Here is a 21086-nt window from a genome sequence, read left to right on the forward strand (position 1 = left end):
ATTTTCGTTTTAGGGTGGTGCACACCCTAAACTGAGCGCGGTGTACAACAAATTGTTCGAAAATGTGAAAATGGTGGTAAAAAACAAACATCAAAATAGAGTTGGTGGTAAGGTTGTTTACCCCTCAGTAGCAGGGTAATTCTGGAGGGCAGGTTGCATTTCTTCTCAGACCAACCCCCTCCCCCTTCTTTCCCTCGCCAGACGCTAAAATATATCCGACTACGAAAACTTTGCTGGATGTTTCAGGAGAAACATTTCAGGACCAGATTTTCATTAATTTCTGTACATTAAGTACGTTCATTAAATCGTGTTTTATCAGTTTTGCAAAAGCGGACTTTTTGTGTCGATAAATTAGAACAATAGAAACATTGTTTCTGAAGGAGCGGAGGCAAGGCAGCGACCTAAGCGTTTTTATTATTCATCTAATCTCCACAGTCACCTATTTTCAATTAATTGGACTTCTGACAGGTAATTTGTTTTCATTTTCCATACATATTTTACCAAGAGGCAATTTCCCCGTCAAAACATGTGAATAACTAACAACACGTGCTTTACGGAAGAAAACTGTTTTTGACCTGTGCGCATAGCTTTAAAGTTTGTATAATTTGCTACATTTATGTAAATAGCCTTGTAAGTAAGCCATGTTTTCCGTTGGTTTAAGAACATTTAGTCTATAGAAAGTTCCCCAAATCATTACATTTAAACGATCTCTAAATATCTTTGAGAGCACGTGACCATATATTTTGTTTTTATTTATTTCACCTTTATTTTATCAGGGAGTCCTACTGAGACCAAGGTATATTTTACAGATGAGTCCTGAATTACAGAAATTAAATAAAATACACACATCAAAATATAAATTCACATTTTTTTCAATTTATGGAGCCCTTAACCAGCAGTGCAGTTCAAGAAAGAGTTAAAGTATTACCAAATAAAGTAAACATTAATACAAAACGAACACAATAAAATAACAATAACGAGGCTATATCGAGGGAATACTGGTGCCGATTCAATGTACATGTTAGTCGAGGTAATTTGTACATGTTTGTAGGGGTGAAGTGACTATGCATAGATAATTACAGAGAGTAGCAGCAGTGTAAAAACAAATGGAGGGAGGGGGGTGTTAATGTAAATAGTCCGGTGGCCATGTGATGAATTGTTCAGCAGTCTTATGGCTTGGGGGTAGAAGCTATTAAGGAGCCTTGTGGTCCTTGAATTGGCGCTCCGGTACCGCTTGCCATGCGGTAGCAGAGAGAAACGTTTATGTATTGGGTCACTGGAGTCTTTGACCATTTTTGGGGCTTTCCTCTCACACCGCCTGGTATATAGGTCCTGGATGGCAGGAAGCTTTGCCTTACGGTCAGATGCCAAGCAGTTGCCGTACCAGGCGGTGACGCAACCGGTCAGGATGCTCTCGATGGTGCAGCTGTAGAACTTTTTGAGGATCTGGGGACCCATGCCAAATCTTTTCAGTCTCCTGAGTGGGGAACAGGTGTTGTCGTGCCCTCTTCACAACTGTCTTGGTGTGTTTTTTTTACACCAGGGAACTTGAAGCTCTCTACCCGCTCCACTACAGCCCCGTCGATGTTAATGGGGGCCTGTTCGGCCAGCCTTTTTCTGTAGTCCACAATCAGCTCCTTTGTTTTGCTCACAGTGAGGGAGAGGTTGTTGTCCTGGCACCACACAGCCAGGTTTCTGACCTCCCTATAGGCTGTCTCATCGTTGTCGGCGATCAGACCTACTACTGTTGTGTCGTCAGCAAACTTAGTGATGTTGTTGGAGTCGTGTTTGAACAGGGTGTACAGGAGGGGACTAAGCACGCACCCGTGAGAGGCTCCAGTATTGAGGATCAGCGTGGCAGACTTGTAGTTGTCTACCCTGACCACCTGGGGGGGCCCGTCAGGAAGTCTAGGATCCAGTTGCAGAGGGAGATGTTTAGTCCCAGGGTCCTTAGCTTAGTGATGAGCTTTGTGGGCATTAAGGTGTTGAATGCTGAGCTGTAGTCAATGAACAGCATTTTCACATAGGTGTTCCTTTTGTCAAGGTGGGAAAGGGCAGTGTGGAGTACGATTGAGATTGCGTCATCTGTGGATCTGTTGGGGTGGTATGCAAATAAAAACATTTTAAAAAATCTTCACATATTCAAACAGTCCATTTATCATTTCCAACGGGCTATACATTTTGGTGAGGTTTTTTCTCGCCTGAGTAGCCTCGTAGCCTTCACTGCCAAAAATAAAATGAAACTATCGAGTGTTCAGCAGAATAACAACACAATTTCAAATACAGCTAGCCTTTGCATTCTGTGCTTCCTTTGTGGCAACAGTTTGGGGAATGCTCTTTCCTGTTTCAGCATGACAATGCCCCCGTGCACAAAGCGAAGTCCATACAGAAATTGTTTGTCGAGATCAGTGTGGAAGAACTTGACTGGCCTGCACAGAGCCCTGACCTCAACCCCATCGAACACCCTTGGGTGAATTGAAACTCTGACTGCGAGCCAGGCCTAATTGCCCAAAATCAATGCCCGACCTCACTAATGCTTTTGTGGCTGAGTGGAAGCAAGTCCCCGCAGCAATGTTCCAACATTTAGTGGAAAGCCTTCCCAGAAGAGTGGAGGCTGTTATAGCAGCAAAGGGGGAGCCAACTCCATATTAATTCCCATGATTTTGGACTGAGATTTTCAACGAGCAGATGTCCACATACCTTTGGTCATGTAGTGTATAATATTTGAGTAAAACATCATTTCAAACCTTGCTTAAATTTGTTTATGGTCACGTATCTCTTCATTATGCGTGGGAATACTTTGGACAAGATTTACAAAATTAAAATCACTTGGAGCTGATTTGCTTTAGTTTTTACAGTATTTTATGTCCAATAAAACTCATTTTAAATACTTTTTTTTCTTTGCTCAGAAAACTTGGGTGGTCAAATAAAATCACCCGTGAGCCAAATTCAGTCGCAGGCCACCAGTTGGCGTAGGCCTGCTGTACCATAACTTTTCAAAACTGACTGGCTTAACAGTTTCAGTGGTTGTAGTAGGTAGGTCTACTTTTCTTACTTTGTATTTGTCCTTTTCAGTTCAGGCATAGTGCAATAACCTCACAACTCTCTAGGCATGAGAAGTAGCCTAATGGGCTAGATGAAAACCATGACTGAGGTTAAAAGTCTTTTCTAAGAATAACTTAGTTTAAACTTTGTTTACTTGAGGGTGAGCCCCTAGTCTTCTTTAAAGTAGAATGCTGTAACAAACACGATTATTGGCCTTTGCTACAACTCTTGCAGCATTTGGCAGATTAAGATATTGATTGGCAGTCCTTTGTTGTTAGTCCTGTTCTTAAGCCCTGGTTTGAGTGTTTAAAACCCTGCATCTCTCTAAACCATGCCACACTGCTCCAACTCAGAGACCATAAGTATGAATAGTTATAGTCGCCGTATGGAACAGCTTTTCTATGCCTTGGGCTAGGGTGGAACAGATAGGGTCTGTGCCAAAAGATGGGGTCTGATCAGAGTCATTGGGGCTAATCGTTTTAATGGCTATGTCAAATTATTATGTTAACTACAGTGACGGCTATCTGATGCCCATTACAGTATGGTATTTCTTCATACGGAAATCTACATAATGTATAGTATGAGTTCTGTCACCTCATCTGCTGCCGGAGTAGTTCTTAATTATCATATTTCAGTTGTACAGAAGTCCCGAGGACAGTGACTTAATCTGACAGGTGATGCAATGAATACATAATTAGATATGTAATATGGCTAATTTGTATGTTCACTGTTCAATTCTTCCAAAATCCCACAATCATGTTCTGCACATGAATCAAATATGCTCACAGTTCCCTAGAGATTAGTGTCAGGTGAGTACATTTTTCTGCAGCACTCCAACAAACAAGATTTTGTTTAAAGAAACATTTAGGCTTATCTGCTGTCTGTAACAAAACTCAGGACACTTTCTGCCGAGGGTGCCAATGCCTCCACAAACAAAACTCCAGTGTGGGAGTTTGGTTTAAGAGCCACGGCCAGTTAACACTTGATGTGAAAATCTAGAAGGGCTTGGAAGAACATCTGTAGAAAGAATGGCCTATGTGTGAAAAACAAACTGTAGCGGTATGCGGCATACCATCGTGAGCAGTGACTGCACATTCCAGCTGAGAAAAAAAAAACAGCTGAGTTACAGTGCCTTCAAAAAGTATTCACACCCCTTGACATTTTCCAAATGTTGTTGTTACAGCCTGCATTTCAATTGGATGAAACTTAGATTTAATGATATAATGTCAAAGTGGAATTATGTCTTTCTATTTAAAAAAATTATACAAATTAATAAAAGATGAAAAGCGGAAATATCTTGAGTCAATAATTATTCAACTGCTTTGTTATGGCAAGCCTAAATAAGTTCAGGAGTGTCAAATGTGCTTAACAAGTTGCATGGACTCACTCTGTGTGTAATAATAGTGTTTAACATGATTTTTTAAATGTCAACCTCATCTCTCTAACCCACACATACAATTATCTGTAAGGTCCCTCAGTCGCTGGGAGTGAATATCAAACACAGATTCAAACACAAAGACCAGGGAAGTTTTCCAATGCCTCGCAAAGAAGGGCATCTATTGGTAGATGGGTCAAAACATTTATTTAAAAAAATGTAAAAGCAGATGATGAATATCCCTTTGAGCATGGTGAAGTTATTTATTACACTTTGGATGGTGTATCAATACACCCAGTCACTACAAAGATACAGGCGTCGTTCCAACTCAGGAAGGAAACCGCTCAGGGATTTCACCATGAGGCCAGTTGTGACTTTAAAACAGTTACAGAGCTTAATGGCTGTGATACAGTAGGAGAGAACTGGGGATGGATCAACATCATTGTGGTTATTCCACAATATTAACCTAATTGACAGTGAAAAGAAGGAAGCCTGTACAGAATAAATATATTCCAAAACATAATCCTGTTTGCAACAAGGCACTAAGGTAATACAGCAAAAATGTGGCAAAGCATTTCACTTTTTGTCATGAATACAACGTGTTATGTTTGGGGCAAATCCAATACAGCACATTACTGAGTACCACTCTCCATATTTTCAAGCATAATGGTGGCTGTATCATGTTATGGGTATGCTTATAATCTTTTAGGACTAGGGAGCTTTAAAGGATCAAAAAAGAATGGAATGAAGCAAGGCACAGGCAAAAGTCTAGTGGAAACCTGGTTGTCTGCTTTACACCAGACACTGGGAGATGAATTCAGCTTTCAGCAAAACAGTAACCTAAAACACAAGGCCAAATCTACACTGGAGTTGCTTACCTAGAAGAAAGTATATGTTCCGGAGTGGCCAAGTTACAGTTTTGACTTAAATCTACTTGAAAATCTATGGCAAGACCTGAAAATGGTTGTCTAGCCATAGCCAACAACCAATTGGACAGAGCTTGAAGAATGATGAAATTAATATTGGGCAAATGTTGTACAATCCAGATGCAGATAACTCTTAGATATGTACTGAGAAAGACACTCAGCTGTAATTGCTGCAAATGGTGATTCTAACATTTGAGTTAGGGGGTTGAATACTTACCTAATCAAGATATAATAGGAATTTATTTCACAATTATTATTATTATTTTTTTTTACAAATGTTATAATTTGTCTTCCACTTTGACATTACATAGTATTTTGTGTAGATCGTTGACAACACATTACAATTAAATAAATGTTAACCCCACTTTGTAACTAAACAAAATGCAGAAAAGTAAAGTGGTGTAAATACTTTCTGAAAGCACTGTATGTCTTTAACCCACTGACCAAATATCAAGTGCAACTCAACCCTGCACCCCAATACTGCCAGGACAGGACACCCATGTTCTACGGTGCAGAGACTGAAATAGCCCCCTCTTCCCTTACCCCGAGTCAGGAGCTAAAAACATAAAGAGATCATGGGAGAACTGTTTAAGTCCAGCAGCAACAGACCATGGCCTCCATAGCAGGTCAGCTATAAGATCACAAGATGTTGGGGTTATTTGAATGCGTCACCTCAATGTTTAATTCCTCCCCACGGTCAGGGGCACAAACAAGGAATGTGAAGTCAAGAATAATTCTATAGATGTACCTTTCCCCTGTGGTTTCATTTCTTGAGAGAGATTGGTGTGATTTCAAGAACAGTGCTTTCTTTGATAGTGAAGTGTTAAAGTTGCAGGGTGTTGTGACTAGCTCTGCTGGTCCCCTCCGATACAAAGCTGTGTGTGTTCAGTAACAAGGCTGATGTTAAACCACTGGGATCTGCACCTATTTCTCCCACAACCAGACCTGTCAGACACTGGTGGTGGGAGAACTTCAACACTCCGCTGGTCAGGACAACTGAATCCTACAGACGAAGAACCATATATGTGACATTTTAAAAAATGTACAAAAAGAGATATACATGAAAAATCATTATTGGAACCGGTTTCACAAGCTTTCCAAGCTCGAATTAACAATCATTTTAAATTTAAAGATAGGCTCTGGTGGAATAACTGTTTATGTGCACCACTCAGAATCGACGGACAAGCGCACAACCTTTCTGTTGCTGATGAAAATCACCGAAATGTGGGAAAGAAACGTAAAACCAAACTAAAAGAATGGAAAGACAGGCAAAGGAAGATCTTACGGGATGCGGGAAAACCCTATACAAATAGTAAGGGTCAAGACAAAACTGTGAAAAGCTGTCCAAAAGAGGTATGTGGATGAACCGTATATCAAACAATCAAGCTAGCTAGCTATAGAGTACAGTAACTAACACGTATGTTCTGGGTTGTCTCATTTGTAACTATAGAGAAAACATATTAGCTAAAGTTCGTTGGCTACTAACTTATACATTATCGTAACAAATATTATTGCTAGATTATAGAAGAAACATAGCTAGCTACTTTTTCTCCATCCACCGGATGATTCAACATGGCTAGAGTAGCAAACTAGTAACGTTACACTGTATCCTACAGGGACTGCACACCGGAGGTCCATTGAGGTGGCAAGGTGCATATTGAAGTGGGTGAAGACAGAATTCACGCCACTCACCAAACCAGAGGTGCGCAAGTTGATCATCTTCAGTGACAGATGCTGTGGGCAGAATAACAACTGGCGGATGCTCAATCTGATGTCGATGCTCGTCTCTATGGGTTACTTTACCCAAGTTGAGCAGAAGTTCATGGTTTCTGGTCATTCGTTTCTTCCTTGTGATGGATCTTTTGCCACCATCGAGAAGAGGCGCAAGGTGTCAGTCCTTCGTACACCTGATGATGTTTCAAAGATGATACTTGACACAACCAGCAAAACCATTCAAGGCGATGAGGATGCAATCTGAAGACTTCAGCCACCTCCCAGATCCTGTCCTCAAGTGACCAGCTGGACTACAGATGACCTCAGTGAGGTGGTTAAAAGTCACCGGTATTGCACAGAGAATAGTTTACCAACATCCCATCAACATGCAACATGTTGTTCTAACAATAAAATATCCTAATGCTTGATTGTGAAAGTGGTTTATTGATGTCAGGAACTTAAAATGTTTCTGTTCTAATTTCAGTTGAGGATCCTTGGGATCTGTACGCCAGACAGAGCCACAGTCTATATGAGGGATGGAAATCGTGGCTGATCTCCAAACCAAAACAAGGAGCTACACCTCAACCTCCCTATTTTGCAAGCCACTACCCTAGAGCATATGAGAGTCCTCTGCCCATCAAAAAAACAAGTACCAAGATCTGATGACCTGCTCAATTTTATAAATCACTGCAGATTGAATCATTTGTTGTTAAACCAAGCTACATAATTAACGTTTTTTCCCTGTGAGTTTATGATCCCCTGAACCTGTATAGTGTGTTGAACCTGAATACATTTCAGAAGACATGTCACCTCTATTGTAGGAAATTAAATGTATAGTAGGTGGTTTCTATGTGAATCAATTTGTGTATGATTTGAACCAGCACAATATATTGAATTCATTTAATTTTAAGATGTTGTTCCTAGTGTAGAAAATGTTATGTACAATGTGTTCTGTTGAGAATGATTTTGTGTGTGATCATTTGAACCTTTTTTAATCTGAATGAATTAAAAACAAATAAGTCGTCACATACAGTTTATGAGTATTCATTTGATCTTGATTCCCTTTTTTGATTCATTACAATATACAGTACGTCTCTGTCACCACATTTATCATGAACTCTAAGCAGTTAATACTTATTTACTGCTGTCACCTCAGTACAGAAGGACATGCCTTGCCTTTAGCATGGGTTTAACGCAATTCAAAACTTAATTGCTGATCATAGTGTTAAACGCAAAGGTTTTCTGAACGTTTTGTAATATTGACCTTAGGGACCTGCATAATGGACATGAATATTGGCACATCACATTGATCCATATTTGATATGTACAAGTTGTGCTTGTTTTGATTGAATTGTATTCTGTTTTTGTAGTTATTCTATGGTATGTTCACATTGAGGGCTTAATTTTAAATGAGACTAATATTTCATGACTCAACTTTTAAGAAAAGTCATCAGTGCTAAAGTTGATAGACCACCTCTAAATGAACCTCCATACAAATTAATTAACTACATATTGCATTTAAGTCATTTAGATGAAGGGCATCTGTACTTGAAAGTACTTAAAACCTCATATCAGGTGTTAAAAAAGGACATCTTACAAGAGTCATGCAAAATGTCACATATACTGTTCTTCCACAAACTGAGATCATCACTGGAGATATACTGTTCTTCCACAAACTGAGATCATCACTGGAGATATACTGTTCTTCTACAAACTGAGATCATCACTGGAGATATACTGTTCTTCCACAAACTGAGATCATCACTGGAGATATACTGTTCTTCCACAAACTGAAATCATCACTGGAGATATACTGTTCTTCCACAAACTGAGATCATCACTGGAGATATACTGTTCTTCCACAAACTGAGATCATCACTGGAGATATACTGTTCTTCCACAAACTGAGATCATCACTGGAGATATACTGTTCTTCCACAAACTGAGATCATCACTGGAGATATACTGTTCTTCCACAAACTGAGATCATCACTGGAGATATACTGTTCTTCCACAAACTGAGATCATCACTGGAGATATACTGTTCTTCCACAAACTGAAATCATCACTGGAGATATACTGTTCTTCCACAAACTGAGATCATCACTGGAGATATACTGTTCTTCCACAAACTGAGATCATCACTGGAGATATACTGTTCTTCCACAAACTGAGATCATCACTGGAGATATACTGTTCTTCCACAAACTGAGATCATCACTGGAGATGATATACTGTTCTTCCACAAACTGAGATCATCACTGGAGATATACTGTTCTTCCACAAACTGAAATCATCACTGGAGATATACAGTTCTTCCACAAACTGAGATCATCACTGGAGATATACTGTTCTTCCACATTCTAAAAATTAAAACGGCAATAACAAAAGCATTTTTTTAAATAACAAAAAAATATCAATTGTTGTTGGAAGATATGGGTATGGTGAATTATTTGTCAACCATAAAACACCTAATGTGGTACACACAATTAATAATATAAAAATAACTTAAAATGGAAAAATTGTCACATATATGGTTCTTCATCTGTAGGATTCAACTGTGTAAAAGCCTGTTATGTTTCCTCATTATGAGCCCAGAAGTCTTTCCATTACGTTATGCTTGAAATATGTTGTCATGTAACAACTTGACTCCCCCCAGGGGATTGAACTTGGTTCTCAAATCAAATATTTGCTTTCTGTCTTGTCATGTTTCTGGTGGTTGTTTCCCTTTGTCTCCAGGTGACATGGATCTCTCTCTGTTGGTGGCATTCTGCTTCTGTGTTCCTCCTGCTTTGGGTGAGCTTTTTCCTTTCACTCTTTTTCTTGTTTGAGCTTCTCTCTCAAATACTTGACCCCAGCACTTGAATGGTGACTGAGGAGCGTTCACAGTGTGGTTGAGGGAAGTGTAATGTTTTATTCAGAGTGCCGGTGATTAAAGAATGAGCTGGTGTGTCTGTACTAACAGGGTCAGGATTTGGCAGGGAGATGCCAGGTAAGTTTGCAGTGCATTGGATGCCTCAGTTGTGTTAAAGGAATGAGAAATGCAGTCTGTCTGCCTTGGAATGGACACAGTATGCATGGCCATCTTTGTTGTTGGCTTATCAGTTGCCCCCGAGCAGTGTTTCCCAGCTCCAGTCCTCGAATAACCCCTTGTTTTTTACAGTACAAGTTTTTATTGTAGCCCTGGACTAACAAACCTGATTCAACTTGTCAACTCATCGTTGAATTTGGTGTTTTTGTCCGGGGCTTCAAGACAGCCATACTCTAGAACAGGGTTTCCCAACCCTCTCCGCTGCCCCCACCCTCCAGACATTTCACACTTTTGTTTTAACCCTAAATGGACATACCTGATTCAATTAGTCAAAGGCTTGATGATTAGTTGACTAATCGAACCAGGTGTGCCCATTTAGGGTTAAAACAAAAGTGTGAAATGTCTGTCGGGGGGTGGGAAATCTTGTCCTAGAGTATGGCTGTCTGTAGAGAAACTGGAAAGGTCATTCACAATGCAGTGTTTTTCAGCAGAGTTAGGAAGGGGGTGTTCCTGGGGCATATATAATTGATTTATTATTTTACAGTGTTAGCCAATGCATGTAGGGGAGACACTGCAGTGTGATAAAGGAAAGTTTGTAGTGTTATATTTTAGCAAACTTGTGTCTTAAAGAGTGCCAGTGATTTAAAGAATGAACTGGTCTGTCTATACTAACAGGGTCATCTATAGGCAGGGACATGCCAGGTAAGTTTGTTTTATTGGATGCCTCAGTGTTGTCATAAAGGAATGAGAAACATGTTGTCTGTTTTGGAATGGGCACTAAGAATGCACAGCCATATTTGTTATTGTCTGGTCAGTTGCATTAGAGCAGCTTTTCATCAAACTCAGTCTGGGGGTCTCCCCTGGGTGCACATTTAGGTGCCCTACACAGCTGATTGAAATCTCTCCTCATCGGGGTGTCAGGAAACTCTGCCATAGAGCACATGTGTCGAACTCATTTCATGGAGTGCCGCGTGTCTGTGGGTTTTCACTCAACTCTAATTAGTTAACAACTCCCCTCGCCTGGTTGTCTAGGTCTTTAATTGAAAGGAAAAAGCAAAGACCAGCAGACACTAGGCCCTCCATAGATTGAGTTTGATACCCCTGCCCTAGAGTATGACCAGCTTTGCTCTGTCTGTACTTACATATTGCACAACTATATCTATTTAAATACTATTGTGTAAGGATTTCAAGTTATGATTAAATCCAGTTCATTTGAAATGGGCTCATCTAGACTGGTGTAAGAAAGAGCCTTTGCTTTCCTGGCCAGGATTAGCCTTTTTCTCATGTGAAGGATTTTAGTAATCGGTCATTTGGTGTGCAGCCAAGCCTCCCATATTGTAGTAGCATGTGGTGCTAGGCAGTCCTCCACTGCACGTTGTGTTGTGCTGACTTGTTCCTGAGCAGATTGCGCTACATTAGTAGTCTTTCTCCACAGTCAACAGGGTGATTTGGGCAGGATATGAGTTCCCCTGGTAATGGAGAGGAATGACACCAAACGGAAGTGTTTGTCGGACATTAGGCTTATCTACTGCACCATAAAAAGCCCTGCTGACTCGGGTTGTCATTCTATGACATCCTTTAGAAGAGAAAATGTAAATGTCAGCAGATATAAGATGAGCCAATCAGAGGAGCATTTTGTTGTTAGAGAGCTGAGCAGTGATTAATGTAATACACTTTGGAACTTTCTAGAAGTGGTTCTATTACTTCTGTACTAAACAAAGCAGGAGTCATTTATTTGTTTTTGGTGATCCAGATAGTGTGACATCCATGTGATTTAGAATCTTAATGGTATTGTGAGGACCGATGTGATATTTGGTTGATTCTCAAACGGTTACTCGCTCTGCTTGCGCGCACACAGTGAAGTCTGCTTTATTACAGCACCTACCTGAGCTGACATGGGTCACTGGCCTTAGGAAATGACTGCAGAGTGGGGATGGTTAGTAATGCATCAGGACTCTGTGGTGTCTTGCATCATTGTAGCATTAGCATTTCTACTGCTTTCAACAGAGCTGCTTATTGTACACTGCATTTTGCTGCTTCCCCTTTACTGTTATGAGGAGGGAGCCACCTGAGTGTTGCCAGATTGTATTTAAAAGCATGCACTGTGCATCGCATCACCCAGTGGTGTAATCTGTAAGCGCATGCCCCATTCCTAAACTTTCAGTACAAGTGGACTATTTTATTTTTTTAAAGCATAGAACACTACAACCAGTCTTTACTATCATGTGTACAGTAGTCACTATTGACATTCAATGTACACCTCTGGAACACTTGACTACAGTTCTGAAAGTCAACAGTGCCTTAAACCATTTCTGAAAGCTTCGTAGTTCACACCAAGCACACAGTCAGAGCTCATGCCTGTCAATCAATAATGCTTTCGGTCTTTTGTTTTCCAGCATTGACGATGGATGAAAAAGGTAAAAGTTTCTTGTTTCAAATGAACATTATTGTACCAATTGTATTTAACTTTAAAGAGCATGTTGGCAAAGAGTTAAATCAGTTTTTGGTCACTGGCCTTTTTCACTCCAGTTCCACTCAACCCCATGGACGTTTGAATTAGTTTAGCTCCAAACATGGTGTGTAAGTTTCTATTGAAAAGGACCACTATGAATGCGTGTGATTTTAAAGGAGATGTAATTCCCACTAGGGACACAATGTTTTAGAAGTCTCCCAGTGGATCCTTTACAATGCATTCCATCTGGCCTCATGCGCAGCTCCGTCTTCAATCTGCTTTGGCTGGCGATGGGACAAGTGGTCTCATGTCCTTTTAATACTATAGCTGCAATTTCAATGTAGATTGAATAACTGTGAATAATAACATTCTACAAAATGTGGTCCCTCACTAAATGTATCTGGTTGTCATGTATTCCCCCTCCCAGACTATGACGCTGCGTTTCACTACGGTGAGTGGGGGATGGATCAACATGGACTAACTCCACTGGGGGCAAACGTGACACTTCTCAGGGAATATCAGGGAGGTCAAGACGGGCTCGTGTTTTCCCTCCATTTTTCCAGGAGCATCGGAAAACATTGACCCTTCGGGCCACGCTTCCGGAGTTCAACTGGCAAACCCTTCTAGTCCCTCCCACTCTGCTGTAGTACTCTCATTTCTAAACACATCACAACCATAATAGAGATTCTGTCATCAAACCTGTTCATTGCTCTATCCTGTCTTCAGTAGGTCTATGCATTCAGACACATTATAGGATATATTCAGCTCTTACAGTGAATATCCTTCCATGTTTGAGGCAGTAATATTAATCAGAATATAGATGTGAACCTGATGGATTCATCAATCGTGGCATATACAGTAGGCACGTATGTTTGAATTGTCTCAGGAATGTGATTGTGTCATAATTGCATTATTTTGCTATGCTGTATCCACCCTAAGAGGGTACAGTGCATATGTATGTACTGAATAAGATGTTTTAAGTTATTGTGCCTTGCACATATTCTGCAGTAGTGGGCCTTAGTGTGTAGAGATAAAAATGTATTTCTGTTTCAGACTATGAATCTCTGAGGATCGGTGGACTGATCTTCGCTGTGGTACTGTTTGTCATGGGCATTGTCCTCATCGTCAGTAAGTCTGTCGGCCCAGCTACAGTTATATTTAAAATACCATTTGAAGTATTACACTTCCGTTGAAATAAAATGTGATTAGTCCCATAAGTTTATTTCTACTGTACCAATCTCATTCCATAATTATTGTAGTTCTGCACTGTTCAACATGTTTCCATTGGACAGCCCCTCTTTACCAGTCCAGTCCTTATAAACAAGCCTGGGATCAGTTACTTGCTGGCATGCAGGCCAACATGCCTTGCACAACCCCCAGGACACCCAACACCTCTCTACCCTGTAGACATCTTCACATCTAGGGCACTGACTAAAACTGGCCTGGACACCATGTAGCCTTGTCCCCTCCCTCCTCATCTCCTGCCCTTGCCCTCATCCACCCCATCCCAGGCATAGCTGGAGACCTCCACCCACCCTAACTCTTACTCCAGGCATCCATTACATTAATCAGCCCATACATTAGTCATAGATATCACAGGGGACAGAGGGAGTGTCCCCTCCTGCTACTGCACATGTGCAAAGAGAAGGCTTTGGGTCTTTAGTGTTCTGTCCAAGCTGTACAAATAATCATTTAGAATAATCATTTAGAATAATCAAGCAGTTAGTTTGTATTTGTTTTACTGGATAGTGTCTTGTAAATAATGTAAAATTCCAACTTCTATACACATCAATTACTGAAGTATCTTCATTCTAGTGTTAGTTTAGCAGGTGGTATCTTCATTCCAGTGCTAGTTTAGCGGCCGGTATCTTCATTCCAGTGCTAGTTTAGCGGCCGGTATCTTCATTCCAGTGCTAGGTTTAGCGGGCGGTATCTTCATTCCAGTGCTAGGTTTAGCGGGCGGTATCTTCATTCCAGTGCGAGGTTTAGCGGGCGGTATCTTCATTCCAGTGCGAGGTTTAGCGGGCGGTATCTTCATTCCAGTGCTAGTTTTAGCGGCCGGTATCTTCATTCCAGTGCTAGTTTTAGCGGCCGGTATCTTCATTCCAGTGCTAGGTTTAGCAGGCGGTGTCTTCATTCCAGTGCTAGTTTAGCGGCCGGTATCTTCATTCCAGTGCTAGTTTAGCGGCCGGTATCTTCATTCCAGTGCTAGTTTAGCAGGCCTGTGTCTTCATTCCAGTGCTAGTTTAGCAGGCCTGTGTCTTCATTCCAGTGCTAGTTTAGCAGGCCTGTGTCTTCATTCCAGTGCTAGTTTAGCAGGCCTGTATCTTCATTCCAGTGCTAGTTTAGCGGGCGGTATCTTCATTCCAGTGCTAGGTTTAGCGGCCGGTATCTTCATTCCAGTGCTAGTTTAGCGGCCGGTATCTTCATTCCAGTGCTAGTTTAGCAGGCGGTATCTTCATTCCAGTGCTAGTTTAGCAGGCGGTATCTTCATTCCAGTGCTAGGTTTAGCGGCCGGTATCTTCATTCCAGTGCTAGTTTAGCGGCGGTGTCTTCATTCCAGTGCTAGTTTAGCAGGCGGTATCTTCATTCCAGTGCTAGTTTAGCGGGCCTGTGTCTTTGACATCTAGGATGGAGAGAGGCCTGTCAACTCAAGTTATCCTCAGAGTATATCAGCTTTCCATCATAGTAGCTCTTTCACTCTAATTTCTCTCTCTCTCTCTGCAGGCCGGAAATGCCCATGTAAATCAAGTCCGAAGTCACGGTAAGTTGGGCAAAGAAGAGCGAGTGTTGATTAAACATGGTAGAGAAGACCTTGACTGAGTTCATTGTAAGGCTATTAAAGTGTTATCCCTAAACTCTTAATGAGAGGAGCTTTTAGAATATTCTTAACAGTTAGAAGCTTCAGTACTCTGTTTGATCTTTAATACTTTTCACCCCTATGTTTTAGGGTTTAGATGGCTTGGTTTGGTACTGTATACTTTTTAATCACTGGCCAAGTGGTGGTTTACCTGTTTTCCATGTTCATCTCTCAGGCCTGCTGGAGTACCTGAGGCAGAAGCAGGGGCTGTGACAAGTAAAAATCATATTGTTTTCATTTCCATGTTGGTCTTTATCAAATGTCTGATTTGTGTATATCATTTGTATTTATGAAACCAATCCATCTCATCATGACACCTATCTGCTCTCAGGTCCCAAGTGATGTGAAGTCTCGCCACCAGGCGGCAGCATCGGACTGTAGAGTGCTACTATGGCCGTCTCCCAGCAGGAGCAGGAGACTTCTTTTTTAAATTCCATCCTGCTGATATATTCTCTTGGCATCTTTTTTTGCTTTTCTCTTTTTTTCTATATGAATGAATCTACAGCGACAGTATTTTGAGGACATAATTGGTTGATGCAGTAGGGTTGTTTAATTGTAGGCTATAATTACACCTGTCATACGTGATAGACACATTAACAAGCGATTTTGTAAGTTATAACTTGACTGACTATTTTAAATTGTAATATTTCCACACTGAAATAAAGTGATGTACATGGGTAATTGTGTATTGTGTTCCAACTTTTCCCACTGTCAATCACTGGCACGGTCTCGTCCCAGTAGCGCAGTTCTAATGGTTATGCAGCACACCCCTTTTGCTAACGTTGCACCTTTCTGCAGGCAATAGTAGACAAAATCATTCAACCTCCTAACAAGTGCCGCAACCTCAACAATACTGTAGGCTATTGTTTAGGCCACAGATGAGCATGCAACAATGGTTCTATCATTTTATAATGAAAGTAACTCTATTGATATGTAGTAACTCTAATGTAAATGATATATTCTTGGCCAACGGAGGTCTAGCTGCAGGATGGATGAGGGAGGGGACCTTTCAAAGACAGTTTTGCAATAGTGTCAGATTTATTTTATCTCGGAAAGTAGCCACATTCAAAAGAAAGGGGGGTTGACTGCATAAGGAACTTTTGCATTAGAAAAATACTTGAAATCAAAATTCCCATTTGAAATGAAGAATTTCCCTAAATTATCTTGGTCACTCAAATATAGGCTAACTAAGGCATTCTTTGTGAAATAATGTAGCTTATTAAACTAGAGGCTAAATTATTGCATAAAATATCGCATGCATTTTCTGCCTACACCTTCACCAGGGACTTGCAGATGTTTTTTTGTACTATACATTTACATTTTTATATAGATGAGAAGACGGGAAACCTCTCCCTTGTTGCTAGGGATATCTTCCCTCCTCGTGCCGCATTACAGGAGGAGAGACCTGTTAGCGCATTCCTCCCCTCGCAGTTTCCCACGCCTCCTCAGGGCATATTGATAGTAGGCTACTCGAGTGCGGTAGAATACCGTCGGCAGTGGCAGGCACCTTTTTCTTCACGGCCTGGGGGATACCTCAATAGACTGAGGCTGCAGCATTGAATAGCCTATAACCGAATGCAGTGCCTGTGCATCACCACCAGAGGACTCTCGTGCGTTCTAAGTGTTTGTGCAATTGGATTTATTGAGCCGCAGTTTCCTTTTCTTCCTATCCTACTCCACACCTCAAAAGTGCGCGTCTTCCCATTTTCTGTCCGCTGACCTGAAAACCTGCATCGGGGCGCAAGAGAAACTCAGCAGACAAAGACACAGTATATCCACACTGCAGTCATGGCAACTGAAGGAGGTTTGTCTTTTTCTGAATGTAGCTTATGCTTAAGCGATCTTTAAATTTAAATAGAACAAAACAATTGAAACTACTAGTGCGTTTCATAATGTTTTTGTTGTTCTTCAGTTCGGTGTTTTAGGTACAGGTTCTTTGCTCAGGCTGTTCTTGCACATCAATTATTTAGGCTAAGCTTGCTCCTAGACTCATCCCATCAATTTCTATTTCATGGAATTGATGAACAATTGGTGCATTGCTGCTAGAGCGCCATTATAGTCTAGGCTACTTTTCCCATGTTTTGGATCACTTTCCATTTAATCTATCTATTGCTTATTTTTCAAATTACGTAATACTCACTGTATTTTTTGTAAATGTATGGTTTTCTTATAATTTGTGAATGGTTGTGTTGGCTTGCCCATCGGGGTGCAAGAGGGGAGGGGTAGAGCGCTGGGGAGAAGTTGAAAGCGCCAACTAAGCCATTACATAAAGTGGGGGTTCAGCAACATAAAGCCGCATTGTTGACGCTCGGATCTTATAGCCTACTGCTCGTTAAAAGTCCAGATTTTGCATATTTACTTGGACTATGGCTAGGAGCTCTCATCTGAAGATGTTGGAGCACAGATCATCACCAAGGGTGTGGACAACACTTTAGTGTATAAAATAAAATATAGTATTAACAATTATTAGGATTGTTCTATTTTTTAACACATCCGATATGGATAATCGGTACAAGCAACTTGATTGATTGTCTTGTAAATCACGTTGTATTGAACGCCTCTGGTGCGCTTCTAACCCACTTTCTGTGGGCGGTCTTTTCTGCTGAGCAAAGACTGCATTGATCAGCGCTCCGCAGTCAAGCAGCACGGAGACAGCTGTTGTCGTCTTTAAGATAACGCCTAGTAAACTGGAAGATTTACGCATAAGATATTCCTTTTTGTGTAGCGCGTTGATTTTATTTACAGTTGGTCTATTCGTGTGATCACATTAAACAAAAATAACACACTAACTCAAATTGCAATTGCTTTCATCGCTATCACGAGTATGCCAATTTAGAATCAGTGATAAATACGAGAGCAAAATCTGTCCACATTAGGCTACTCATATCCCGACGTTTTCCCAAAACCGTCGCGTTCTGCTATCCATGGTGCTGAACCGACTCCCATCCCAAAAAGGGCGTTCCCATGAGTTTGGACTCGGTCTATTGGCTGTTTACTTCTCCAGCACTGCAAGATTCTGACATTTTTTTACAACTTACATTACATCATGTTATAACCTTGTTATTAGGCCTAATGTTGATAATACATGGTTGTCTGTTCTGGTTAATCATTTGTGTTTTCTTCACAGAATCGATTTTACATGATCAAAGTGATTTTGAATATGGTGAGTGAATTCACCCAAATGGATTCATTTGTTATTTGAGTCGCACCATACATGGCATGTGAGTTGTACCATGTGACTACTACTAATGGGCATGATTATAGATTTTTTTTCTGGTTTCAGATTATGAGACACTTCGAACTACAGGGGTCATCATTGGTGTGATCTTGTTTGTGTCGGGTATCCTAATAGCTCTTAGTGAGTATGCTTGCACACCCTCCGCCTAGTCTGTCACATGCTCACCCGTAACTCTCTGAAGGTTACTGTAACTTTTTGATCTCTTCAACAGGTAAAAAGCTCACATGCTCAAAATCGTCTTCCAAGTAAGAGTTTGTACAGGGCTTGGCAGTTGCTCCGCCTGTGCATGTGGAATGCATCAGTCTTTGGAAGAGGAGTCCCCACCAAATACAGGATGGCTTTACTAATACTATTTTACTGTTACCATGTCTGTCCTTTCCCCCTCTCTCCCCTCCCACAGTGGAGCCCATGTCTGAATGCTGCCTATTGGTTAAGATATTACAGTCCCGCCCTCCCTCTCTAAATCCAACAATACTGCCCACCCATTCAACTAATTAAGCAGTCACCCTAAAACAGAGCATCATATTACTGTCAAATATCTCAAGATAGTCTAGTAGTCTAACTCTGTGCCATCTTTGACATTTTTGAAAATCAAGTGTTCTTGTCAAACAAGCAATATTAAGGAAATGTCCTGCATTAGGGCTTTTTGGGGCCCCTGGTTGAGAATGGGGGCCGTTGTTGCATGGGTTGGCAGTGTGGGTGGATGGCCTCAGAGTGTATGTTTACAGCCAATGGCATGCCGACCCAGTCTCTCCCTCTCGCCTACCCTTTGAGAGAGGACACTGATTGGGAAGATCCTGACAGATCACTGCATTTTGCCCCAAATTGAATCCTATGATTGTCAAAGCTTTGTGGCCCCAGCACCGTCTGTGCATGGATACAGTTGACCTAATCCATCTAAAATACCTTCTCTTTGGCCAGAACACACATGATCTTGGTTACATTGTGGTTGTTTCCACATAGCTTTGAGGAGAACTGAACTGTCGGAACTATCCAGGATTGCTTCCTTTAATTCCCTTTCTCTCCTTGTGTCAGAGTGAATAACTGTTCTCTTGTCTTCTCATCTTCAGCTCTAATACAGCAGGCACCCAAATACCAAAGACAGATGGTGAGAGAGAGAGAGAGAGAGAGAGAGAGAGAGAGAGAGAGAGAGAGAGAGAGAGAGAAAACAAACAAAAAATAACACACTGTCCTCTATCTTGTGTTGCAGTGCCACCTCCAACAGTATAGACGAAGTGTACATGGAGGCGAGGGAGAGTCATCATGGGGGGTGCCGCTGAGAGGCCAACACACACACTCACTTGTTTATGGCTGACACACACCAGCGCCCATTGGAACATCAAGTAATGGTGCACACCCAGCCCAAGCTGACCAGAAGAATGATGGAATTGTCATTCTTGATTTAAATTAAATGTATATCAAGCCAAGATGAAGATTTGACTCTTAACCGTCTTTGTTACTTGTGTATTAGGTGCTATCAATCTACCTTGCCCAGCAAAAAAAACATACCTGGCCCAAGATCAGCTTTCAGGTGCGCTGTAAATGTATATCATGATGTGGGTAGTGTTGAAACAGAACTGAATGCTGTGCTCTCTCTGTTCCTTGCTTTTGACTTCATGCACACCCAAGACAGTTGATTGCATGTCTCGTTTTACTGTATAGTACTCTCAATGCACTTTAGAAATCTACAACTTTATTATCCAGTCGTGAGAGAGGTCTTTAACGTTTAGGATTTCACATTGGACCTGTATTAACAACCTCAAGCATGAATTAAGATATCAACCCAACCCCATTATCCCACTCTGTTTTACTGACGGTTGGCTCAGGATCTTTCTGCTGTCATTTTTGATGGCATTAAGTGGATTGTCGTGGGTGGTTGTGTTCTAGGTAGCAATGAGAAGGATGTCAACCCCATGTCAGATGTTACAGCAATTTGAAACAGAAGCAGGAATGAAGTCTCCTGCCATTCTCTGGGGTCTGTAAGAGGCTGCCACCAGTATAGTATGTCAATGGCCTTTTTCTTTCTCCTAATGCATTCTAAGTTACATTGCACGAGTAGAATCATTCAAAGCACTAAAAAGGTATTACCTTGGGTTGAAGGAACGGGCATTTTAAAAGTGTATGAGTTTAAGCTTAATGAAAAGGTCAATACATTAAGATAAGAAGGCACAGTAACTACCTGCAAATAAATGTTCTGTATTATCATTATTTAGAGCTGTTTCTAACTTGCTGAAAGTGCAATGTCTGTTAACTTCAGCTCGTTTTATTTACCGGTATGTAGCACTAGTAATGCCTGATACTGAGCCAATGGCGTAACAGTTAACCAAAAGCAAATGAGTGATTCTCACCAGAGCTAACCAATAAGACAGCTGCTGTAATAAAAATCACCCTGTATACAATGGTCTTATTGATGTATTGTTTACAGTTATTTCCCATATCTTTTAAT

General features: G+C 41.0%; 1 protein-coding gene and 1 long non-coding RNA gene across 5 annotated transcripts; both read left to right on the forward strand.

Annotated features, from left to right (window-relative positions):
- The first annotated feature begins 33 nt into the window (after positions 1-33).
- On the forward strand, positions 34-16083 carry LOC135522027 (sodium/potassium-transporting ATPase subunit gamma-like). Of its 4 annotated transcripts, XM_064947915.1 has the most exons (10): positions 34-468; positions 9799-9855; positions 10025-10051; positions 10766-10792; positions 12487-12507; positions 12970-12993; positions 13596-13670; positions 15270-15306; positions 15578-15618; positions 15734-16083. In XM_064947915.1, the coding sequence occupies exons 2-10, from the start codon at positions 9804-9806 to the stop codon at positions 15742-15744; spliced, it is 315 nt and encodes a 104-aa protein (XP_064803987.1). In that variant the 5' UTR covers positions 34-468; positions 9799-9803; the 3' UTR covers positions 15745-16083. The 4 variants fall into 4 exon arrangements, with proteins under 4 accessions (XP_064803987.1, XP_064803989.1, XP_064803988.1 ...); XM_064947917.1 differs by lacking the exon at positions 10766-10792 and having other exon boundaries at positions 50-468; XM_064947916.1 differs by lacking the exon at positions 10025-10051 and having other exon boundaries at positions 51-468.
- Positions 16084-18891: 2808 nt separating this feature from the next.
- LOC135522029 (uncharacterized) lies at positions 18892-21044 on the forward strand. The gene is made up of 2 exons (XR_010452639.1): positions 18892-19748; positions 19851-21044. It is a non-coding gene; the product is annotated as an uncharacterized LOC135522029 (long non-coding RNA).
- The last annotated feature ends 42 nt before the right edge of the window (positions 21045-21086 follow it).

Source organism: Oncorhynchus masou, chromosome 30, assembly GCF_036934945.1.
Source record: "Oncorhynchus masou masou isolate Uvic2021 chromosome 30, UVic_Omas_1.1, whole genome shotgun sequence".
Lineage (NCBI taxonomy): Eukaryota > Metazoa > Chordata > Actinopteri > Salmoniformes > Salmonidae > Oncorhynchus > Oncorhynchus masou.

Bases quoted from the DNA above. Each gene is read 5' to 3' on its own strand.
- LOC135522027 (XM_064947915.1), top strand. From the start codon at position 9,804: ATGGATCTCTCTCTGTTGGTGGCATTCTGCTTCTGTGTTCCTCCTGCT. The intron at 12,508-12,969 runs GTAAAAGTTTCT...TCCCCCTCCCAG, and splicing joins ATTGACGATGGATGAAAAAG to ACTATGACGCTGCGTTTCAC. The intron at 15,307-15,577 runs GTAAGTTGGGCA...TTCATCTCTCAG, and splicing joins AAATCAAGTCCGAAGTCACG to GCCTGCTGGAGTACCTGAGG.